The following is a 25,964-nucleotide window of genomic DNA, read 5'->3' as shown; positions in this document are numbered from 1 at the left end:
AGGAAAAAGGTAGAAAGCAGGAAAGGGGATAAAAGGTTCCAAATTGTTAAAATGGGTGCTGAAGCAAAAATTTTGAATTCTTCTTTCCCTCCAGAAATGAACTAATCACCATTGTTGCAAAACTAGTAAAAAGTGAAGGAGGTCAATGTCTTTCACTTAGGTTGATGCCTGTGTCAGACTAAAATTTATATACCATTAACCTTGCTTCCAAACATAATCCCCCCAGGATGTTTCTCAGTATTTAGAAATTTGTTTGAAACTGTATGCTGTAGAGTGATGTTACTAGTATAATGGAAAAGTGTAGTTTTAATTGCTGAGATTTACTTCATAAAGGTCTGCCTCAGTAATTTCCTGGTAAACAAAACTAAGATGCCAAAGATTTATCTCTTATTAATTGTTAGTAATTTGTGATATTGCTTTGTGTATGGTGTTCCACTTTGGATACGACATGGTTGGTATTTAACTACAAGAAGAAAGTCAGTAAACGGCATAATCTGAAGTTCCTGAACCAGATTCCTGTGCAGTTTTAACTGCACTGATTTTTTTAGGGCACGCAAAATATTGTAGCAATGGTATGACCCTATAAAATTGTTCTATTACATATCAGTGTAAAAGGTCAAAATGCTGAAGGTTTTCTGCACTTTATCTTGTGTCCTGTACACTTGGTCACACATTGAGTAATTTTAAAATAATGAAGTGGTTACTCAGAATAATTAATCTTTCAGCCTGTCATTTGTTTATTTTTTAAATGATTTTTTGTTCCCAGTTGATCAGATTATCTCAGCCTGGTTTCCTACAGATTTCTGTCTTGTGGCTGGCTGTGTCTCCATTCAGAGTTTTTCCCACAGCAGCACATTTGTGTGATCACTTGCCCATGTGAATCTCCTGTGATCTAATATTGGGCGAACTTGTATAGAATAAGGTAGATGGGAGGGGACCCTGGAGGGGATCCAGTTCAACTCCTGCTTTGTGCAGTTGCTCAAGGCTTTGTCTAGTCGTCTTCAAGTTTTGAATATCCCTGAGGATGGAGATTCCATAACCTTCTGGGCAACCTGTTCCAATGTTTTTCTGCCTTTATGGGGAAAAAAATTTTCCTAATACATAAGCAGAATTTTTCTTGTTGCTGAAGAGAGGTCTGTTCCAGTTCTTCATCTTTGTAATTGTTCTTCAAGTATTTGTGGGCAGCTGCTAAGTTGTTCCTTAACCTCCCCTTCACCAGACTAAATAAGTCCTTCAACCTCTCCTCACAGGAGAGCTCTGGATTGCTAAGCACCTTGGTTGCCTGCCACTTGATCCTTTCCAATTTTTTCACGTCCTTCCTGAACTGAGGGGCCCAAAACCGGGCACGGTGTTCCAGGTTCAACCTCACTATAGCTGAGTCGATGGGAGTCATAACCTTTCTTCAGTGGCCATGTTCCTCCCAATACAGCTCAATTTGCAGTTTCCCTTATGTACAGAGAGAGCACACTATAGGCTTATATTCAGCCTGGAGTCCACTGTAAGCCCGCTGCAGCTTCCTTTTCAGCAGGGCCATTGCTCAGCCAGTCAGTTCCAATATATGGCATTACTCCTCCATAGCTGTAAAACTTCGCACTTTTCCTTGTTTAATTTCATAAGATACCTGTTAGCCCACTTCTCACATCAATGGAGGTCCCTCTGGATTGAAACTCTGCCATTCATTATGTCAACTATTCTCTATTTTTGTGTCACCTGGGATTTGCTCATGATGCTGTCTGTGTCACCATCCAGGCCACTCACAGAGATAATTGGCAATATCAGCCCCAGTGCCAGTCCCTGCTGTAGTTCACTGATTACCAGCAGCCAACCAAGCATCAAGAACATTGAACCACTGGACTCAGAAGTGTAGTGATCAGCCAATTTTCAACTCAAGTAGTAGTCCGTTTACTCAGCCCTGGCTTCCTTATCTTCCAAATGAGAATGCTGCCCGTCCAAGCCAAGCATCAAATGCCTTGCTAAATTTGAAATAGATAGCATCCACTGCTCTCCTTCCTTAACAACTCCTTAACCTGTTGCTTCCATACTGTTTGCTGCTCCTTTCCTTCCCAAGCTTTGCTGTTAAATGCAAGGAGCAGGTTTTGCTCCTGAAGACTAGTATCCAGAGTATTGACTACTTCAGCCTTTTCTTTAACACCTTCCAGTAGGTTGTCTTACCACTCCATCAGTGGACTTACATTTTCCCTTTGAAACAAGGATACCTGTAAATATCCTTTTTGTCACGCTCGACACCCCTCACTAATCTTAGTTTGAGCTGGGCTTTGTCTGAGTGATTTTGTTCCTCTGTACCCAAGTAATGCTTTTATGCTACCTGTTTGCTGCCTGCCCATATTGTCATCTCTTGTGTGGTCCTATTTTGCCTTTTAGTTCATATTCAAATGTTCTGCCTGGCCAACTGAGTCTTCTGCTGAAATTTCATGTCTTCCTCCAGAAGAATTCATGAGATCTCAGCAGTTTTCTCTCTCAAAATCATTCAGCTCTCCTGGGCACCCTTCTCTTTCATGGGTGCAATGCCCTGAATAAAACAAAGTCTCTTCTCAAGAAATAGTGTCCTAACTCTGTTGCTTACTTTCCCAACATTTCTCTGGATCCTAAACTTGCTCATCTCATAGCTGCTGCAGTCCAAGCAATCCTCTGTGACCATATTCACCACCAGTTCTTCCCTCCATCAGCATTATGATCATTTCTGCCCACTTGAAAAGCTAAAGTGTTTTTATTTCATTATGCAGATGAGGAGAAAATTAACCACAATTCAAAAGTGTTTTATCTTGAAACGTATGTAGAACATTTATGTACTTACATGGCTTTGGTTATCAATCCTTTCTTGTGCTGTTACTCGTCTGTATAACATGCTATTGAACGTCCAAGAAATTGTGGGACACCAAGGACAGCAGAGAAAGGAGATCAGGAAAAAGATGACATCCAAGAAGATTGATGAAACTACTGCAGTTCGTTTGTAAATCTCAGTCATTTGTTAACTGCGCTACACTTTATTAACAAACATACCTGTGAACTTTAGGTTGAGTGTGTTGATTGTGGTTTTTTTCCTGTCTGTATGAAATCTGAGGTGTGTACGCACAAGGGCAAGAAACCCAAACAATTTGCACTGGATAGATTGTGTAAGAATTCAGTGGTGGTGTTGAAGTGTCAGTTCCTGATACAAAGCAACAGGTAGCTTTAAGAGGTTTGTTCTGGACAATTCACAAAGTAGTGGGCGATATTATCTATAACTGCTTTGGGCCATTTTTTATAGATGTTTGGAAACTGGACCTTTGGAACACTGGTGTTTACTGTGCTTGTATTCACGGTTACATTGAAGGTAAGGTATGCTGTATTTTATCCATTGAGACTTTCTTAGAGCTTGTTTTCTAATTACTGCTTACTTATATTGGTTTCTCTCTACAACCATACATTGTCGTATTAGTTTAAGTCAGTTTAAATATAGATTTAAATTAGCTTAAGGACAGATTTTGCTATCTGTGCCGCCTTAACTGTGGTCAAAATTGAAAAACGTTTTTTAGCTAATTCTGTGTAGAATCCTTCCCTTTTTTTCAAAGGGTGTCATTTTATGTCGTCATCTGCTGAGTATTCTGTTGCTGCTAGATAGTAATAACACCATATAATCTCATTTGGTTTTGTTCCAGCTTGCACTAGATACACACTATTGGACGTGGATAAATCACTTCATGATCTGGGGATCACTGGCATTCTACATTGTCTTTTCTCTGCTCTGGGGAGGAATTATTTGGTATGAACCCTAATATAAATTGCATCGCAAATGTTATTTCAGAAACTGTTGCTATAAAATTGTTACGTATTTTGGTTTTTTGTCCCTAATAAATTAAATTTAGCTTTTATGTATTGCAGAACTCCCAATAGCAGTCACATTTTAAACACATCAGTAATGGTAATTACACAAGGCTCAGCTCTTCTTTCACTGAATGGCTGCTAAAATATTCTTAGAGAAGACTGTGAAGAGAAGAATGTCAGACCTCAGACTGCCACTGGGGCTATCTCAGTAGTATCAGTCAAAGCAGTCCAAGGGTTGGTTCAAGTAGCTGAGGCTGTCTATCCAAGGCAAAACGTCACAGAGTGGGTCACATCTAGGCGGCTTGGGGCTAGGCCTCCGTCTGCTCGTCTTGTCTTGGAGGGAACTAGCTGTCTAAACTAGGGCGAGGGAGCGGAACTAGCATTGAAGTTGTGTGGATGACCAGGAGTCCTGTGTTTGAGTTCATTGTTTGCCCCCTCACTTAGCAAAGTAGATTTACTGTAGATGTCCGAGCACCTACTTGTTCTACTGTTGGTAAGAAGCTTTTTAGGAATTAGTATAACTCTCGTACATAGCTGATTGAAAGCAGTGGTGGGTTTTTTTCTATTAAAAAATTCTGTGTACTTGAAACTGAAATTTTTGGGAAGGAGATCAAGTTGAAACAGGTTCAAGTTCTTACTATGCCTGATTGCCGTCAGGACCTTGAATTTGCATTTCTCACCTATGAAGTGCCCAGTTACAAGGTTCTCTTTTCTAACCTCTTCTGCTGGAACTGCTCTACTTTGTATACATAAGTAAACATTTTGAGAGAAAGCAGAGCCTAACTGTTGCATGGTGATTAAGGTGCCATTTAATTTGGAGTAAGGATTTGTATTTCAATGAGTCCTTTGCAAATGAGTAACCGCCTTTCAACTCCTTGGATATTCAGCAGCCTCTTCTTTTTTTTCAGTAAGATCAGATCTCAGTTTCTTCAGCATCAGAATGAAAACAGTTTGCAGACGTGACATTTTCCCTGCTAATGTTTTCCAGCCAGCCTTGCTGTGTATGCGAGATGTGACTATTTACACGCAGCAATGTATTTTCACTTAATTACCTTTTTAGATTGCAAAGACTTCTAACAAATTTTGGAAACTAGTGGGAAACTGCCCTACTGGTAGGAGAGCTTTACACTGCAGTATTGCTAGGACCTGTCCACTGATCTTTGCTCTCAGTAAACATGGCCTCTGGTTCCCATTACCATACAGCGATGGCATTTTAATGACCAGACAACTGCCGTGGAGATACAAGGGAACATGGAAGTGAAGGCAGTGAAATTGGGGGCAGATAAAAACGTGGTGAATAGGTTAGCATAACACGAAACCATCAGAGAAGCTTAGGGGAGCTTGAGAGGTATGAATAAAGATGTGGTCAACGAGCCGTACTTTGAGGATACGTACAAACGAGTGTGTGATGGGAAAGAGGAGGAAAGTAATAATAGGTGGGACACTGAGAAGAAAGGTGGAAGATATCTGGGGCAAGATAAGGAGGAGGTGGAAGAGCGTAAACAGGATAAGAATGTAACTTAGTTTATCTTTGCCAGGGAGAGGCAGCTTGGGAGGGAGGACAGCACGGTATTTCCTACAGCATGGAAGACAAGAGTAAGGCACTCCTCTCCAGTCAGGGAATGTTTAGATCTCCTTTTGAGAAAACTAGGATGGATGAACTGCCACAAACTGGGAAGCTGAACATGCAATACTTCGTCAGTGTCATAATTTTTGTATTTAACATTGCTAATCTTTCTTTTGCGTATTGAAGTGTAATATCAATTTAATCTTTTTCCTACTAGGCCTTTTCTCAATTATCAGAGGATGTATTATGTGTTCATGCAAATGCTGTCTAGTGGTCCTGCGTGGCTGGGTATAATTCTGCTCATAACTGTCAGCCTTCTTCCAGATGTTCTCAAGAAGGTCTTATGCAGACAGTTGTGGCCTACAGCAACAGAAAGAATCCAGGTAACAATATTTTTCATTGTGGAATTATTTTTTTTGTATCACAAGTCTCTAATAATTAGACGTCTTCCAAGCTTAGAGACAAGAATAGAACAGAGGTTCCTCATCTGTGGTGTGTATCACTGGTAGTATACCAGCTACTTCTGAGCAGCGTGGTGAAAGAAGCTGCCTATGATTTACATGGTGGTATTTACCTGAACCCTGGGGCAACCCCTGTGCCTCCCCACCAGCAACCACGGGGAAATCGGCTGATAAGGATGGTGGGAGACAAGTATATGGCTCAACATGATTCCTGACTTGAGGCGATAAGAAGGGTAAGGGGATTGGGATCTTGGCAAGGGTAGGTAGGAGGCACTTACATTGGCCTAGACAGCAGTTGTTCCTGCTGCTGCGGAGTATTCAGAGGCACTGCCCACACCCCTGAATTGAAGTAATTATCTTTCACACCCAAGTCATTCTACTGCATAAATGAAACTCTAATGTGGACATTCCAGCATTTACCGTGCAAGCTGAGCATAGTTATCTAAAATGGAAAACCAGCTAAAATAAGCTAAACTCAAAATAAAATTGGTAGGAGGGGAGCATGTGATTTTATTGAAATCCCCTTTAAAGCAGGGATTTGCACAAGCAGTTGCAATCCTATACCAAGGGACTCTACAACTGCATAAGTGTTTATTAGTGAATAAATCTAGAATTTATACACTTAAAATAAATATGATGAATATATAGTATGCTGGTAAGGAATATATAGTAAATTCACGCCAACGTTTATATTGCATGATCTGTTCAATATAATACTTCCTTAGCAAACTATTTTGTACTGATGTTGTGCCCGTTACAAAAACGTGTATTAAAACTTACTCATATTCTACTAATAATTTTTTCCTCTTTTATATTTCAACTTACATTTTGCCTGTTTTGATACATTATCTCTACATAAATGTGCCTTGCTGTGCCAATGGGAAGACTATTTTAAAATCTGTTGCCACCTCTCTTCTGATAAGCCCCAAAGGAGAAACTATTGTGTAAATAAAAACTTGCTCTGCTGAGGCTGAAAGGGAAGTCAGGTTCTGTGGGACGCATGGTACTGTTCTGGGGCCAACAAACCAAGGCCAATAGAAAATTTTACCTGTATTTTTGACCCCAGCAAACTTTCATATATTATATGAAGGTGAAGGACAGTAGTGGTGTTGAACCTGAAACTTAATGTTAATTGTCCTTGCCCTTTTCAGCCCATCAAATGCCACTGTTAGGTTAAAATAATGAGTTACCAGTGACTGTGTGTGTAGCGATTAGTTAGCATTTTGATGTTTATTTGAGAAGATGCTTTGCATTAAGAGGAAAGGAATCAAGGAATAAAATACTTCCCACGAAAGTAGAATTTCCCCCTTGGCAAAGGTGAAAAATTCTTCTCTCATATCTGCAAAGTAAAACCCCTTGCCATTGTCTTGTATTCCTTGAAGGTACAGTTGTGAAAATGCCCCGCTTCAGGAGGACAGGAAAGAATAAACAGCAGAAAAGTATTCCCAGGCAGAGCAGCATTTCGCGTCTTTCTATTTCGATATCTTTAATAGATGTCTCTTTGCCATATATGCTACTTGTGGAAGAAGGTGCTCTCAGTATAGGCTCTGCATGCTTAATTTAAAAGTCTAAAGAGAGATAATGTGGATGGGTTAATGCAAAGAAACGAGCTAGCAAACAAAAGCCCCAAACAAAGGTACTACTGCATTTCTTACAGATATTGTATGTTAGTGCTGGAAAATGAATCAATTGTAAAGCAGACTTTGGGCTTAACCCTGGCAATATTCATTTTTTAATATTTAGTAGAAAATCTTTGACTTTTAACCAGATATATCCCTTGTGTTTCTTCTTCCCTCTCTTTGTTTCTTCCTGTCTTCCAATCCGCTTTGTCTAAATAACTGCTACCTTGCTTTAAACGTAAATGATGTGCACGGTTGCTTCCTACAATCTTCTGGGGAAATCAGACTAAACATCAGTGCCTTTCTGTTGAGCAGTCCACCATCTTTATGCTTTCTCAGACTTCAAGCAGTCTAAGTTTCTAACGGAACAAAAGGTGACTTTTTTCTGCCTTTCTGCATGCTTGGCCATTTCATTCAAAGGACAGTAAAAAGTTTATCATCAGAAGTTATTTACCGTACTCATTATCTCCACTTCTGATTCACGTCAACTATATGTTGAAGAAGAATACTTTTTAGCGTAGTTTTTTCCTTCTGTTTATCGCAAAGATGCTGTGAATTGTTGTCACAATCCATCGCTATTGTTATTTTTGTCACTGTTGTTACTGAATTTTACGTGATGTTTCTGCCTCATGAATCTAGGATTCTTAGATCCTCATTTGAATCGTTGGCCTATCTGTAGGTGAATGCATGTCCTGCTTGCATTGTACCTGAGTAAATGGAATAGTTGCCACACAAAGAAGTGATAATTCTGATTATGCTGATGCTACTAGCGTAACACAGAAAATGTGGTACTGGAAGCCATTTAAGCAATCTCTGGAATAAATTAATATATCTGCTCTGCTGTGATAGATGAATATCCAGCTTTTTTGTTAATAAGTTACTTCCAGCATGCATTTTGAAACTGAGCTTTCTTTATATTCCATTTTATGAAATTCTGTGCTCTTTCTAGAAAGAAAACAGTTCAAGATCCAGAAGTATATGACTTCTAATCTAATATAAAAGTAGAAGAAATGCTAGTAAACATTGGCTTCCCTACAGTCTGCAAGGAAACTCCTTGTGTCTTAATACTAGGGGACTGTTGGTTTCCATTGCAGATTTTATATCTTTATTTCTTAACTGGTTAAGGTAAAAAATACATTTCTTCTTTCTTTCCCCCTTCAAAAAATGTACAGTCAATAAAAATGGCTGTCATTATGTGAGTCACAGGGAAAACACACAAAGGTTTTTTTCACTATTGAAAATTCTGGCTAAAAGTGGCTTTTAAGTGCCTTAGGATTGGTTCGAACTGAGCTTTTAACCAATTATTTTTAAACTTACTGCATTCCTATAAAAAAGAAGCTATGTTGCTTTCTTTGTAATAAAAGGGCTTCTGGAACAGTTGAAAAAGATTACCATAGGACTAGCAGCCACCTCCCAGGTGACTACATTAGTTCTCCTCAGGCAGTAAGATCGCATGAAGCCTTTGAAGCAATTCTTACGCTTCTAAATTTTTCAGTTATTTGAGTCACTCCAGTGTGTGGTGGGCGATAGTTTACCATCATTGTCATTATCATTCAGAGGTTTTTAAACATTCCACATCTAGTTCTGGGGTTTTTTTGGGAGCGCTTTTCAGTGATATATACACGCCCCCCCCCCCACGTATGTATGTATGTATACACATACATATATGTATGTGCAAGTATATGTGTATATATATGTGCATGTATATTTTCTATATATATGTGCACACGTATGAACTGTTGTCTTTCTTGGGCTAAAACAGTAATTCGGCAAAAGCTTTGGAGGAATCTGTTGTCTTTTGGCAATTTCGATCAAAATCTGCTCGTGTCTCATATGCGTCCCAGTGACTCTCTGGCTGAATGCAACAAGCTCAATTTTGTGCTTTAGCTGGAAATTGCGCAGCTGTGAGGTTTCTTTCAGCCTTTACTTTTAAAAAGCAATAGTTTGGTGGTTTTTTTTTTTTTTAATATATCCAATCTGCATTAATTGATTATCTTTCCTTTTTCTTTATTCTTCTTTCATTAATAGCAGAAGCTCGGCAGCTCTGTTATGGAAAATATAAATTCACTTTAAATTATCCTCTTTTCGTTTTTATAATTGTCACTTCAATTGACGGTGTTTCAGCAATCCCAAATATTTTGTAGCTGAAATGCCAGGTGTTTTGACTCTGAGCTGTAAATAACTTCTGTGCTTTCATCCCTTTTTTAAGATACGTTTTTCTTTTGCTCTTCGCTTCTGACTGATGATTTTTTTTTTTTTACTTCACTTTCACCTCAGTCACAAGATCGGCCCATCAGCCCCGTTATGAGATCTCTACCCTTTGCTGCGCTGGGGGAAACCCCGAGTGGTACTTTTGCCCGGGGAAGCCTCTCTGGGGATTCGTCCTTCTTCTGCTCCTCAATGGGCTTAGCTGCTGTTGCACAGCCGCGCAGTGCTCTTAGAAAACTGGTCACCAGCAAACTGTCGCCTCTGTCATGTGTTGGGCTCCTCTTCCGTGGAAAACAAAGAAATGGATGTCGCTGTTGCAATATTTGAATCCCATGGAAGCGGTTACCTTGGTAACTCCCCTGCCCTCTCTCCCCGAGGTGTAATGGCTAAGCTGTAAGCCAGCCTTCGTTAGCGCTGGCCCCATCACCCCCGTTTGTAGCGCTCCCTTCAGTGTACCAGTCGTGCTGGGGAGCAGCGAAGCGGGACGTCTGCGCCTTAATTTGGAATCGATTATGCCTCATCATATCACGGGCACCTCTCCCATTCCGTACAGGTTATTGTTAGAGGGGCAGGACAGGCAGCCCGCAGTACTTAGTCGTGGTACAGTTTAAGAGCTTTTGAGAGTAATTAAGTATTTTTAACAGAATTTGAAATGGAATTAAAAACATCCTCAGAGTAGCGCAAAGGATTAACCTCGGGATCAAGAAATAGAAACCTTGTTTTACACTGGATAACCTTTCCTTTTTAAATATATCAGAAAATCTGTCACTTTTACAGGACTTTGCTACAATAGTTACATTGTACCAAATGGTACTATTCATTCACATTTCCCTCTTGTATTCAGCAAGAGTCTCTCTGTTTTTCCTCGTCCTTGCAGAAGAGTATGAGACATAAAACAGCTCTAAATGCACTGCCGAACAGCGATGGGCCACTTCTTGAAGGAAATCTCTCAGCTTCCGAGCCATAATTAGATCAAAGCTAGGTAACAGTACTGTACGTGTTGCCAGTTTGGATTCATTTCTATTGGTGAACTGTGCTATTTACAAATCAACTGTTTCCTCCAGAGTTTTTGATGTACTGTATCAATATTGATGCAAAATCATTATGTTTTACTTGGAGAGCCTAGTTTTTGCAAGAGATGTTCCATGCCACAGGTAAGATCTCTTTGTCTCAGACACTTACTCGTGCAAGGCAAAACAATGAATCACTATACCCCTATTAAAGCCCTGTCAATACATTGTGTTACGTACAGGTGTTGTCTGACATTTCTTCTATAAGAACTGCAGTCATTATTGCAGAGCGTACTCATGTTACACCGTGGTGTAGAATACATAAAGTCAGAAGTATTTCTCACACCTTAGCAGTTTATCCATCATCTCTCATGCTCTTGAATACATATATAGACCAAATGCAGATGGTAAAACGGGAAGATAACCGCACCAAAGGAAGTGAGTTACTTGTCAACAGGACCTTGGGTCAGGAGACCGGGGCTGTATATCTGACGGCATTTACCATAGTAACGCGTGCTGTATAGACCAGCCCATCGCTGCCTTGGATCAAGAGCCAAGCGTGGTAGTTTGCCGAGTATCTGAGACAGCAGCATGAGTGGTGAGCTCCTCAATCCTCAAAATGTTAGGGCAGCAGAATGAAGTTCTCTGCCTTACCTCAGCTCCTTGCCATACTGCTAACGTGTATAAGTAAGAAGGTACACTTTTCACTCAGATATATTCCCACCTGGATGCCGTATCTGCTCCAGTCCCTTCATGCTCTCCTGACCCCAGAAAGCAGCACATGAGGAACCAAGTGAAGGTGCAGAGTACCAATATGTGAAGAAGACAAATGCAATGTAATGTGCTGGTGTGGGCTGTAGGGCTTAAAGGTAGTTGAGGGGTGCTTTTGATTTAATGGCTGCTGGACAAGTAGTAGTAGAAAACCCCAGCTTTCTTGAGTAGCTTCAGGCATGGCAGATTGAAAGCGCTGGCCTGGAGCTATGTGTAGAAAAAAAACTATTTTATTTTTAGAAATACGTATGGTAACTAAAATAGTTCACTTTCTAGCTGGAATAGGAAAAACAGTTACCATACAGTGTTTGACTACTCCCTCTGACATTTCCAAAACAAAGCCTGCTAAACCGTTACCCGATTATCTACGCTTTCCTGTATTAATGCTGGTATTTGGTCTATATGTGTGTTTAAAAGAATCCAGACCTCACTGTTGCTGAGCAGTTTGGTATGGTTTGCTGACTTTTCCAAGAGTAACTGTTGTAAGAGGGCTTTCTGATGGCTCTTGGTTATGCAAGAGTAGTGTTTCAAGCTTGTGATTGGCATTAAAAGCATAATATTAAATCTCAGTCAAACTTCTTGAAGCTACATCATTAATATGTATTTCGTGATTTCGTCCCTTTTGCTACTGTGCTGATGTTAACAGAGAAGGAGGAAGGGGATGATTAAGAATAAAGGATTAACTGGTTTATATAGTATTCATGGAGAGAGAAATTTATAACGTTGATTTGAACCATGCTTATAGTGCATTTGTATCTTAAATGCTGTCACATAACCTCCATACCTCTACGCCTGGAAATTATATGTGCATTTAGTGAGAAGAATGAGATAAACACATTGGGGACAGTGCTGTGCTAATTTTCTTTTAGTTTGTGCACATCTTCCAGGGTCTTGTCGTGCCATCATGGTGTTACTGTAGTCCTGTTTCCCGAGTGGAAGTGCTGATTCTGCCTGCGTGTGGAGTGATTATGTGGTACAGATAAATTTTAATGGACAATTAGACCAAGATAGTATTGTGATGTGTAGTATAAATTGCCTATATAGATGCTACGTGTAACCTAAGGAAGTCCAAAATCAGATGCTGCTTGTAAGTACAAAGCAAGTGCATTAAACCTCTGGAACTTTCATCTATTAGCACAAACTGACTGTAAAGAATTCCCTCTCTTTGGAAGTACAGGGTGAAGTACTTCAATCTGTTCAGTCTTAAAATTCCCTGTAAAAAATCCTGACTAAAAAAGTTCAGAAATAAAAAATTGTACCAGGAGAGGTTGCAAAATGAAATATAAACTTGATTTAGCACAATCCAACTTGAAAGCAGTCCTCTGTGTCCTCATCTGTTCTCTAAGGAGCCCATCATCAGGTTTAGAGGTTCTATGTAAAATTATGCCTGGCTCTGTAGGTCTTAATATAAAACTGATCATGTTGACAGTGGTTGATTGCTCAACAACACGCGAGGGGTTACACCTTTACATAAAACAAATAGCCAGAGTGGTGATCTAGTGAAAGGCATTATTATACCAAGGGCAGAGTGGCCCTACGAAAGAACACAACTGTAGACTCTTAGCTCTGAAATCATCTATTTACTGTGTATTTGGGTTTTTTTCCTTTTAACAGAATGCATCGAGGCACTGTCGGGAGAGCATCTCGGAATTCACACCTCTTACCTGTCTGAAAAGCCCAAGATACAGGAGCAGTGACTGCAGCAGTTCCCCAGCAAGAAGGTCTAATTCTCATTCTAAAAAAATGATGTTTACGCACTGGAGAGGTGTTGATTATTCACTACTTCCATCTGTCTTTGGCTATTCAAATAAGCATTGCCGTTCCAGTGCAGGCTACCGCTACAGTGGGTCAGGTTTGGAAACGTCTGTATGACAGAACACCAAGTCAAGCCTTTAAAAACTGTATTTTTGTTTATTTCTTTTTTCAGGAAACAAACATGTCACAGAAATATATTAAACTATATGTGGCTTTTGCTGTCTGAGGTAATGTTCAGACAAACAGGATCAAGAGCTAGAAGTATGAACCCTTCCAGGCCGATAGGCCTCTTTTTATGTTTTGAACTACTGGAACAATGAACAATCTCCACAGTCTGGTACTGTGAGACTGGTAGCACTAAAAATTCTCTTCATCCTGTGTCAAGACTTTTGTGCATTTACTGCTTCTGTCATCCTTAGTCATTTTCTTGGTTATTTGAAGTGCATAGTTTCAGTCAGTGACCTACATTTTGAGATCAACAGTTTTAATTTTCAGCCAGAAGCAATGACCTCAGTTATCTCCAATGAAAGTCTCCTAAAGCGTATTTAACAAGTGCTGTTCCTGATTTTCCTCTGTCCTTTTTCTTTCTTTGCTCTTTCTGTAGAACAAACTGGTGTTTCCTCTGTGCAAATCTGCTTTCAAGAAACACTCTCTAATGTTCACTTCCTTGTAAGTGGCCAAATCAGGGCTATGTCTGGTTTTCAGTTAGTTTTCCCCCGTAGAACGACAGGCAAAACAACCCCTGTGTGGCGTATGTACACACTATACGAAGTCAAGTTGGCTGTTAAATAGGTAAATACCATCAGTGCTGAAATCCACTCAAAACCAGAATGTAAGCATTTTGCCTCGAAGGTCTTTGTGAATTTGTCAAAGATGCAGATTACCCGGTGTTCCCACTTCCTATCCCTGGGATTGTAAAATATGCATAGCAGAAAGCATTATATATTAAGCTTTTTTTGACACATTTTTGTCCTTAAAAGAAGAAAGGCTGTTTTTCCAAATAAGTGTCTTTTACTCTCTGGAGTCATCCTGTTAATTTTGATGTGGTTTTTGTGTGTGTATGGTTAAATACTGGCTAATGGGCTTGGTAGATGTATTAGAAAGCACACAACCGTTAACTTTTGCAAGCCAACCACGAGGTGGCACGCAGCTGTTTGCTAACAGTTGAACCATAGTTGCAACATAGAAACTAGTCTGACGGCAAGGATTCAGTTTGAATTCTTTTAAGAATGACAGCCAACTTGCACTTCTGTTTTCTCTGCTACATTTATGTTACCTTGCACTAGTTCAACTATTAGCTGTGTCCTTGTCTTGTTTCTTTAGTCCAGTGTTTTATTTTGGGGTGCAAAAATATCTGAAGGAGTAATCTGATTTCGATCAGTTTCAGCCTGGTGGTTAGATCTGGTTAATAACCACTGTCATTAAATACCTCTGGGAGGACATTAGCTAAAAATTTATTAGAATGTGAAAACAAAATATTTGGAATCAGAGCTGCGGCCTTTATTGAAAGACTTGGCCAAGACATTGTTAGTCGTCTTTTGAATGGACTAGGGTGGCAGAGAAAAATTATTTCCCTTTTTTGTGTTTAAAAAAAAAAAAAAAAACAAACAAGAGGCAAAATAGTTTACTTACTAATTTACTCTTTAATAAAAGAAAAATCAACTTAGTAGGAAATGTTCCTCACTTCATTCCTCACAAAATTCCAAGTGATTTTCACACTAAATGAACAGTGAAATAATATTAAAATGCCCTGGGACAAGCAGAGATTGTAAAATGAGTTGTGAAATTTTCTGTATACCAAAGATAAGAGAATCTTAAAAAGTCTAATGGTGAGCACCACAGATGAAGGTATTTTTACCATTTAACATGTAGCACTTTTAAGTTTCAAAGAATGTCCTCATAGCAGTAACATTTTGAAATACCCATATGTGTGTGGGTGTGTGTACATATTCTTGCCATTGCAGACTTGAATGTTGGTCAGTTAGAACCGTCCCCTACATAAAACACTGGTGTATATATTTTTAAAAAGTTAATATGGCTATAAATTTTATACCAGTAGCAGTGACAAATTTCTTGTGTGTAGTTAACAAATTATTTGTAATGTATTTTTTAGGAATCTTAAAATTGCCTTTGCACTGAAATATTTTTCATACTGTAGCTATTTATAAATCTGTTTTACGCATACATTTGTTAACACACCATTTCTATTTTTTTTTAAGTATATGTTTTGAAGGCTTTTTTTATACCTATGAGTTTTGGCCACTTAAATTTAGCTTAGAGTGGAGTTGTGGCAGAATGTTAAAATTCTAATGAATGTCAAGTTAGAAACATAGGTCTGTTGCGCTGTCGGTCTCACCCAAACTATTGATGTTCTGTTGGTATTTGTGATAGTGGCGATTAGAGCGCTGCACTTTCAGCGCTATACTACTACTGCTAGCTTTTTACTCTATAAAGCCTCCTGCTTTTTTACTTTTCCGAGTTCCTTTTAGCCTTAACTAAGGAGATTTTTGCTTGATGTTTTTGAAAATGCTGCATTCCTGTTCTGCCTACTAACAAAGCAGCTCATTGCAAACTTCATGTCACCCAGCACTTAGAAATTATCGACAACGGTATTCGGGCTGAAACACCTATATAAGTGCTTGGGAAATTCTAGCTAAACGTGTCATTTTTTTGGAAGAGAAAGAATGCTCGAATTTAAGTGGAGGTTTCTGCTTTGATTTAGCAATACTTTTACCTTTAAAAGTTGGTACTGTTTGTTTGATGTTTGTTAAAATAGGCCGTTTAATGGAAAAAACACGTAACGTCAACTCAGTTTCACTTGATGTGCTTTTGCTTCAGTCCCTGTCACTATTGCCATGCAAACCTAGTCCACTGCAGCAGGTGTTAACTCGGAGTTTCATTGTAAATGGATCAGACGTACAAAGATGAAAAAGTAGAAGTTAGATCAAAATCAATTAGAATGTTTTATGATGGATGGGACACTGAAGAGAGACAGATTTTTATGTATTTAAAAAAGAGAATTAGAGGAGAAAAGTATAAAAATCTATATAACTTCCTAACTTGCCTTGTTTAAATTGTTGCAGCTTTAACAGCATAGTGTCTCCATAACTGCTTCTATAAATGTCTTGAAACTGGTAAGCACTAACCAAATGTATGTGAAGACTTAGAAAGTATTTCAAGCTTTTCGGCCACTGAAGTTCATATATTCCTGCAGTGGCTTGTGGCAAAAGATCTTTTTTGTTTTACCATGTACAAGAATTGTTTGTTCAGCCACCTAATGTAAAAGCTTACAGTTTACTTTCTTGCTTGCATTAGCCTGTTTGTCTTGACCCAACTGGCTTGCAAATATAAAAGGAAAAAAGAGCTTAATTGAGCAACTGCACTACTTTTCTTTTGGAAGCCAGTGGGATCATTGTGCTCATGCTACTGTCTCTGTTAAAAAAGCTTTAATGGAAATTTGTGGAAGTATTATGGAAGTGTAAAAGTATGTGATTCTACTTTGCAGAAGAATCTAAAAATCCGTTTATATAGCTTTAATTTTTCACCTTACGAAAAGTCACGGAATTTTAATCTGCGTTGTCTCCGACATAAATTCTGTGCTATGTACGCGTTGCATTTTAAATGTCCTTTCATGATCTAATGTAAAGTAGAATCTGCGGAAGTTGCTGTATGGGGGCTGGGGGGTAGTTATCTGTGCATTAAACATTAAAGATGTCTGTAGTCATCAGCACCAAATACTGACACTTATTTTTACTTGTACAATTATAGGTGCATTTATTTGAAAATAAATCAGCCTTCAAATCTAATATTTAGATTATCCTATACCACGTCATTTATTTGATTTGAAGAGTCCGTGTGTGAATACGTTACTGCAAAATTTCTTTTCAGTGCTATTTTTAACTTTTATTTCTGTAGATAACCAAATATAACTTGTTTATATTCAGTCACATTTTGAATCCTTATGTAGAATATATAAGCAGGAGACATGAATCTGCTTGCAATAAATACAAACATTCAAGACTGGTTTACGTTTGCTCACGAGTAATTAAAATAATTCCAGTACGAATATGAGACGGTTTCATATTAGTCTGTAATAAAATGTAAGTAGATAACAGAAAATGGAATGAGTGTTTGATTCTGTTATTGAATATGCTTGTAGTCACATTTCTTTTCAGAGAGTGTATGTAGCCAGCTAAAAAAGCAAGCTAGCAGAAAGGGAAATTCAGAGAAAGCTGGAACATGAGCGGGGCTTGTTGCAAAGCTAATAGAAATCGGTAGCAGTCCAGGAGAGCTTTGTTCCTCCTGCACAGGTTGGCAAAGTGCTGAAGTTCCTTCCAAACTAAACTCGTAAGCTACACTTGAGAAGATGGGGATTTCCTTACGGCGCTCCTGTGCGGGGTGCCCAGAGCTCTCTCTCCTTTCTTTTGCGATGTCGGCAATTTACAGAAACTGAATTAAAAGCGAAAACAATGTGCTCTGCCAGCCGAGTTGGTAGCAGTGTTCACAGATTCTTACGAAAGAGGCTGAGTGCACAGAAATACCGTCGTTTTTTCATTTGCTGGTAGAACGTTATGGGACTTTCTCTAGTTTCAAAACGGTTACAGACTATACAGTACCATGACGCAGTCAGGCTGAAGGCATCCTAGACGGCCTCCACAAAGCGAGTCAGAGCGTTAGGTTAGGTACCTTCCTCTTCCACTCTGAGGCTACGTAGGATGCTTGGGCACCTCCTTTGTGTATTGATTTCGCACTTCCCATGATAAAGATTTCGGAGTACTGGTTTGGTATTTAAATGAACTTTTTATCCAAACAATACAAGTGTATTGTACTCGTCTCCCTCTTGTACATCAAGAAATTTTGTGTTTCTACTGAATGAGCTTCTGGAGAAGGTAGTTTGAGGGGAAAAGGTAAATAAGGAAGATGTTTTTCCCTCTATTCATGTAATGACGAAAAAATGCACAAATTGCAATTAGATAGAAATACTAAATTGAAACTGTTTTTGAAAAAAAATGTGATGATGCATCTGGATTTCAGGAGGAGCACCGTAGCAAGAGGAACAAATTACCTCATAAGCAGACAACTTTTTATTTTGCATGTAAAAATACATTTACTTATTTAAAGGAAAAAAGGATAGAAAGTCAGTGGTTTCTGAACAGTATTCGACATTGAATACTCTGTGTATTCCTTTAGCTCCTTAAATTACACTCTTTTAGTAAGTTACATTGTAGAATTAATTGAAAACTGTTTTTTATATTCTACAACAAGACTACCTTTTTTTTCTGCAATATATGCAATACTGCTGTATAAAATCCTTCCTTGAAGGTTATTTTGATATGAAATGAGGTAGGTTGGAGACAGACTGAAGTTTCTTGGTTTTGTTTTCTGCATATTCTGATTTCCTCAGGTGATACTCTACAGGAATTTAAAAATAGTATTTGACCATTCTAATAAGGCTTTGTTGTTGTGTGTTTCCATTACGCATACTCACAGCTCTTCATTTTAATTTCATTTAAATGCTAAAGCAAAACCGATAGCCATTCAAAGGCTTCATTTACACTGTGAAGTGACAGGCCAGGGATAAAGCCAAATATGGCCATTAACTCATTTCATTATACAGAACAGTTTGTCCCCTAATGTCCCCCACAGAGGTGTAGATGTGTTTATTGGAAAATTACAGTGTGGGATCAGTTCTTTTTTTAACTGGTGAGTCTGCAGTAAGTTAATAGTGGTGACTCTTAATAATTTAAGTGTTTATTTTCCATTTAAAGGAGACAAATAGGAGTAGTATTCAATTTTACACTACCAGAAGGTTTGTTGTTGTTTTCCATTATTCATTTTGGTTAAGAAATCTCATGGTGCATTAAGCTTTTAGAAATACATACGATGCAGTGTCCTGCTAGGTTCAGAGGCTCCCTGTTCAGATGGTATTGGGAAGAACGGTTAACATCCAGTCTCCTTACTTAATGTGGGAAAAACTGACGTGCTTCTGAATCCCTAACAAGGAAAGCCATGTTAATAGTTGTTCAAAAAGAACAACGCTTACCTTGAGATTTTAAACATATTTTGTAAAGATACTTCACACTGAAACGTTAACCAAATTTGAAAGGTAGATCTTGCAATCTAATAAACACTGCGCTTTAGACAAGAAGGAAACCAAATCCTGGGTCAAGGTTCAAGACCATCAAGTGGTATGTTGACTTTTGTTTCAGAAAAGACTTCCAACCAAGTAGCTGGCCTAGGAGAGTATTCTTCTAGGAAACGCTGAGCAGCTTGCTTCTAAGATGATTATAAACTGCATAGCTACAGAAAGTTGTCAATATTAATTAGGTTGAAGTCTAATTGTTTGTTCCCAGCTACAAAGACGTACTGTGTTCCCTTTCGTTCTGATAAAATAACAGTCTAGAAAGACAGACCTCATCTCCTAAGGGACTTCAGGCACAAGACCACAAAGCTTAACACTGATGCAGTGACAGAGCTCAGTAACAGTTGGGATTCGCTCGGCTTTTAAGTGACTCTTCTTAGAAAGTCCAAATTACATCTTAGTTTAGCACAAAAGCAGTGTTCGTGCATCATTGTGCTGAAAGGAACTGGTCCAGATGGAAAAAAGATGAAGATCCTTCCGTTGTAGGTTGTACTGCAACAGGAGTCGCTCCTCTCTGTCCTCTCAGATAAGGCCCACAGCAGATGATTTGGAATCCACCTTCCTTGGAGGCCCTGGACTTCTGCATGCTTACGGGAAGCGCCCAGCTGCCTGATACCCTCTGACCTCAGAGGGGTTTATCAGAGCAGCCACACAGAAAGTGAACTTGCGTCCATCGTAGTGCATGTCCAGAACAGCGTTCTTCCCATTAACAGGTTTGAGTCCAAGATGATCTGAACTTCTAGGGCAGTACTGGTCTATGTAGGATATAGCAGGTGCTTACTGCAAACACTTACAGCCGTTGGAGATAGTTCTGGGACTTCATTTAAAATCTACTTTTTTGGGGAGGTGTAAGTTCACATATTTGTTCTCAGCCTAGAAATAAGAGATTTGATTTTTCTAAACAAGTATTCTATTCAGTTACTTCTGTTTTCCATTCTGAAAACAGTAAAATAGGGAAAGAAAAATCCACAGCATTGCCACTTTACACTACAATGAGAGTAAAGCTGATCAGCTTCACCCCCTAGCCCTGCCAGATTGCTCATTGTCTTAAAATTATGTTGTTCTTCTAGTTAGGCGTCATACCAGAACTTTTACTAGCAGCTAAAATGCTCTATACAACCATAAGGTAAACCTTTGGAGAACATTTTTCTTAAAATGAGATTTTACTCCTAAAGCTGATTATTTAGTTGGAATCTTTATTGCACACGGTTTACAGTCTTTTGCTGCCATCTGCACAGAAAAGTTGAATTCATGGTATTGCAGCAAAGACCTTTTAATATGCAGCAATTAAAAAGATTCTGTAAATCATAGTACCAGTGCTGGCTAAGTCAGCTGACCTAAATTTAGCAAGTCCCACTACAGCCATTTCGAGAGTATTGAGTTGTTTTGGTGTGTTTTGTTGGTTGTTTTTTTTTTTTTTTTTTTTGAGGTGTCTGATCTCCTTTCCTTGTCATAACACTAAACAAAAGGTGACTTCCAGTCTCTCTCACGTAAAACATGAACTACTCATAGAATACCCTGAGTTGGAAGGGACCCATGAGGATCACCGAGTCCAACTCCTGACTCCACCCAGGGCAACCTAAAAGTTCAACCATACATCTGAGAGTGCTGTTAAACACTTGAATGCCAAGAAGCTTGGGGCCATGACCACTTTCTCTGGGGAGCTTGTTCCAGTGCTTGACCGCCCTCTCCATGAAGAACTTTTTTCTACTGTCCAATCTGAACTTCCCCTGACGCAGCTTTAAGCTCTTCCCTCATGTCCTATCATCAGACACCAGAGAAACCCACACCTCCCTCTCCGCTCCCCCTCATGAGGTAGCTGTAGACAGCGATGAGGTCACCCCGCAGGCTCCTCTTCTCTAAGCTGAACAAACCAAGTATCCTCAGATGCTCCTTGTAAGTCATTCCCCTCTAGTCTTCTCACCATCTTCGTTCCCCTCCTTTGGACACATTCTAATATTTTCACATCCTTCTTATATTGTGCGGCCCAAAACCCCGCACAGTACTTGAGGGGAGGCCGCACCAATGCCGCGCTGTATGCAGTCTGATGTGCCGACTGAGGGATAACGAAGAGTTTGAGGGAATTTGGAGAATTGCAACTGCTCTGACTAGCCAGCAGGAGGAACTTAAAAAAGAGTGGACATACACGATTAGATGGGTGCGCACATCTGGTTAAGTAAAAAAATGTGCATATGCAAAAAAAAAAAAGCTGTCTGTAACTTAGAATTGTCCATTCTAAGAGTGCGACTAGGGCTTCAAACTTTAATGCCTGCTCAACTCTTGTTCTCCCTGTAAGTAACAAATGGGGTACGTATGTTTACATTGCCCCTTTCTTGCCTCTTTTCTAGTACCTGACATGCTGGGGCACCTCCCTTTCCCCCAGAAGTCTGTTTTAGCACTCCACGCTTCATCCTGAAAGAAGGAAACCATTCCAAACCACGTTTGAGCACGGCATAGTCCCGTACGTGGTAATAAGAGAGATCTCTTTTTCATGCTGTCTCAGAGGAGCATTCAGCAGGGAAACCAGCAGATCTGAAGCAATATGGTCACCACTACAATCGCTACTGCCTTGGTCACTTCTGTCCAAGAAATACTTGAACATGTGCACACAAAGACCACAAACCACCCCCCCCCACCCCCACCCCTCGGTGTGAATTTCACCTGGGAGTTAATCTCTCTCTCAACCTTCCTCCTGCATACAGCTCCGTTGCTTTTTCCAGGTCGCTTTCTAAGCAAATTAAAACTCAAAGTAAGCTCATCCATCCTTTTCTCTACTAAAATTGTGCATGTTTTGGAAATTAACCCTCTCCCTATGGAGTCCATTTATGCTAGTTGCTCAAAAAGGATACATGGTCTCATGGGGCTTTTTAAATTTTTTTTTTTCTTATACAAAGTGGTGATTTGAAGGTATCGGAAAAAAGGAATTTTTAACCCACTCAGTTTATTGCAAATTGCCTGTATCCTACAATTTTAGCTTGGGTGACACGTTACCTGACCACTCACATGTTTGAGGGTCTCCAGGGAGAATTTTTTTTAAGAGTGATAGTATTTGTAAGACAAGAGAAAAGGTCCATTTTCATACATACCCAAAGACTTTAAGGTAACATAGAAAGGGAATGGCTATTTAAATTCTAACCCACCCACCCCACCCCCACCCCCCAAAAAAAAAGAAATTCTTATCCATATCTGAAAGATACATTTCCCTTACACTGATCTGGTTCTGCATCAATCACGATTATATCCTTCAACTCACTTTTGGCAATATGCCACTATCCCGAGGCCATGAATCCTTCCATCGTAGCCTATCTGAATAATACTCATGCACTCAACTTTGGCATCTTATATTTCCAGATGGAGTTCATGAGAACCATCTGCCAGCTCTTTATTTCCAAATATGTATGAACATTGAAATACAGAAAGTTGAGAGATTATCTTAATTTCACTGGCAACTAATCTGCTCATTCGAGAAGTCTCCGCCCTCGGCCATTGTTTAAGAGCTGTTGCTATTTTAGAACAGTAAATAATTGGTTTCTAGAAGGCACTCATGTTTTTCATAAGGTTAATATCCAACCGCCCTATTAACTTTTTAACCGCTTCAGTTGATGAAGATTAACATTCCCCTAACTTTTCCCAGAGGTGCACACTTAACAACGCTGATTTATCATAATTAATTTTATATCCAGGTATTGAGCCAAGACAGTATGTTTGGAATCCTACTGATTTAAAGAACAAAGTGGATGCTGTGCGAAAAGCCCAGACTGCTGCTGCCGCCAGACTGGGGTTCTACCCCGTAGAACCCACGATACTCTTGTCTGTCTGCTCGTCATCTATGTGTGGCCACTACGGATGCTATATTAACACATGTTGGCTTGGGAGTTAGGATAGTATTATAGTAGCATAAAAATAGATCTCACAGTAGAGTTCAGTCATCTTCTCACATGGATGGACCCGTCAATCTCATGACTGTCCGTTTTGAACATTTGCCTGCAACTCGTCTTTTACATTACTGTTTCACAGACATTACTGCCATGTTACACCACTCTTCTAATAGGTTTTATGGGTTGCCAATCCATTTATTCTCTACCGCCACATGGGATGTAGCCAAAACTAACATGCTCTTCCTTACTAATATTCCTACTAATATTCCTTACTAATAAAGAAAGTCCATGGTTTCGTCCAGCCCCAAACACTTTCTTTCCCTGACTATTAGTCTTCACCATTACGATGGTGCACTATTCAGCTGTTTCATACTGCACAGCCCAAAACCCTGAGCTGCAGTTTGTGCTTCCCGCAGAACAGACAGCAGCACGTTATGACTTTGAAATCCCTTCCTTACACACTGCAGACGAAAGCACACCGTATTTCTAGTACCAGCAACTTTTCCATTCTCCTCTCCCTCTCTGCCTCTTCTCTGCATAAGCCAAGGCAGGAATTAAGTGGGAGCTGAGTATTTGAACAACTCAACATCAAAATATGATCAAATATGATCAAAATGTGAAGCCAAGCGTGAAGTTCAGGTTCGGGCACTGGCAGCTGTGTGTGTACAATGCAGGTGCCTAAGCTCCCATTACAGCCAGCAGAAGATTCTCTGTTGGATGGTACGCTGAGAATAAGAACAACAAATAATACCAACAACATATTTTTAATCACGACATTCAGCCCAAGTCCTTTACTATGTATTGTATTTGTTTGTCAGACATTAAAAATGTATATTTACTGTCTAACGGTACCGAATATAAGCACAGTGAACTCCATCAATTATTTCAGTTCTTTTTTAAACTCTTGGGAAAGCCAAGAAAAAAATCAGCTAGGCGGGAAAGAAAACATACATGGCAAAGGATGTTTTGCATCCGTGTCCAAGGAAAAAAAGACAAAATATTCTCAGGGCCTTCTGTCACTATGACAACGTAGACACAGAGACACGCAAAATTCAAAATGTGAACAGCAAAGGTAGAATTCGGGGCTCTTGCACAAGCCATTAGTAGGATGGACTTACAGCCTCGTCCTCCCACATGACTTTTGTTGCTTGTGGCCGTGTCCCCAGTACACAGATTAGGACTAAGCTTATTTAGCTGACAAGGTCTGGACCTTGCAGCCTGAAGCTGGGGGGTTTTGTAGGACCTAAGCATCTTTAGAGTCCCAGGTCTCTAGCCAGGGAATCTTCCTCCTTCCATTTAGATGTATTCCACACTCAGGGTTACAGGCAGATCTCCCAGTCCTCCCAACACCTTTAACAGCTGTGGAACTGCTAACGAGAGGCCTGGCCTGACTCTTACAACCCTGAAAGGAAGGAAGGGAGGAGAGGAAAGAGAATCACATGCTCCACACATCACATATGCTTTACAGGCACCAGAAGTTGGAAGAGTGATTCTGTGCCAACCACCGAGGAAAACAACAGGACAGATTTTCCATGGCTGGTTCCAGCACAAATTTGCTAGAAATCTCACATATTTGCTAAATCAACATGCTTGCCCTGTAGATTTCCCCATGCCTGTAGGAAACCACCTTCTGTCTTGTGACGGGCCTTTGAGATTGTGCTGCTCAGGGAGAGCCATACCCAGCTCTTGGAGGCCCCTTCTGTAGGCTCTGCCACAGGGGGTAGCTATGGCAAGCATCAGTGGCACAAACACTGCCTGCGTTGTGCTGCTAGCACTTTCCACACAGTGTTGGTTCGATTAGAATGAAAAGGCACAGAAAAGCCCTTTCTGGATTTCAGAAGAGTTTAGAGTTTTTAACCTGCCCTTTTAGAGCAATATAAATGAAGAGTCTTCCTCCACATGAGCTACAGTTTCCCTTAGTCCCTGCTCCTGTTGCTACAGATTTCCTCGTACCTTCCAACAGGATTCCCCTTTGTCAGCTGATTCCCTGGAGATAATTTTCTTCCTGGTTTATTCATTCCTCTTACATCTTACAAGACTGGAGTGTTACCTTCACTTTTGTTCCAGTGACTAGCTCAGGGAATCATAAGACTTAGAATGAATGACTTCATCTCCAGAACCCCGTGTGGCCTCACACAGGTTGTGACAATGCTTCAGAAGTCTCCCATGCTACCATCTGGTTTTTAAAGCCAAGCCTGTACACTGCTTTTTGATCAAAATGAGTTCAGGAAGGGCATCAAAGAGCAGTTGGTGTGCACATTTCTTTTTCCTTGTAGCTAATTAGCTTTCTTCCAAGTCAATGCACATATTTGAGTGTCTTGTCCATTTGATTCCTCCCCAAGCCAGTTCCTTTCGATGCAATCCCATTTGTTACAGCAATCATCCTGTGCTTCATCAAGAACTCTGGCGGGCACAAAAGGATCATCCAGCCATAGCAAGATGAATCTTCAGCAGTGCCCTTTGATAAAGTCTAACTTGCTATAGGCTAAAAGGACTACGACGGGCTACGCTGGTATTGAGAATAAAATAGAACAGAATCATTTAGGTTGGAAAAGACTGTTAAGATCATCGAGTCCAACCGTCAACCTATCACTGCCAAGTCCATCTATACCATGTCTTCAAGCACCACGTCTACCCGTCTTTTAAATACCTCCAGGGATGGAGACTCAACCACTTCCCTGGGCAGCCTGTTCCAGTGCCTGACTGCCCTTTCAGTGAAGAAATTTTT

The 25,964-nt window shown here is 39.8% G+C and overlaps 1 protein-coding gene across 5 annotated transcripts in view; it reads left to right on the top strand.

Annotated features, from left to right (window-relative positions):
* ATP11A (ATPase phospholipid transporting 11A) overlaps positions 1-17,324 on the top strand; it is a 133,105-nt gene extending 115,781 nt beyond the window's left edge. For 2 of the 5 annotated variants that reach the window (XM_087757102.1, XM_087757100.1), the window contains 5 exons: positions 3,269-3,334; positions 3,660-3,763; positions 5,610-5,775; positions 7,758-7,846; positions 13,076-13,159. In XM_087757102.1, the coding sequence (XP_087613228.1) occupies positions 3,269-3,334; positions 3,660-3,763; positions 5,610-5,775; positions 7,758-7,835 (414 nt within the window). In that variant the 3' untranslated portion in view covers positions 7,836-7,846; positions 13,076-13,159. Of the gene's footprint in view, positions 1-3,268; positions 3,335-3,659; positions 3,764-5,609; positions 5,776-7,757; positions 7,847-10,557; positions 10,674-13,075 lie in introns of all 5 variants that reach the window. The other 3 variants (XM_087757099.1, XM_087757098.1, XM_087757101.1) reach the window with 2 other exon arrangements.
* Positions 17,325-25,964: the final 8,640 nt, after the last annotated feature.

The sequence above is a fragment of the Nipponia nippon genome, unplaced genomic scaffold, assembly GCF_047370975.1.
Source record: "Nipponia nippon isolate SJK-2023a ecotype South Korea unplaced genomic scaffold, ASM4737097v1 scaffold_2, whole genome shotgun sequence".
NCBI classification, from domain to species: Eukaryota; Metazoa; Chordata; class Aves; order Pelecaniformes; family Threskiornithidae; genus Nipponia; species Nipponia nippon.
Note: the sequence above shows the minus strand (reverse complement) of the source record. Positions and strands in the feature narration are given on the sequence as shown.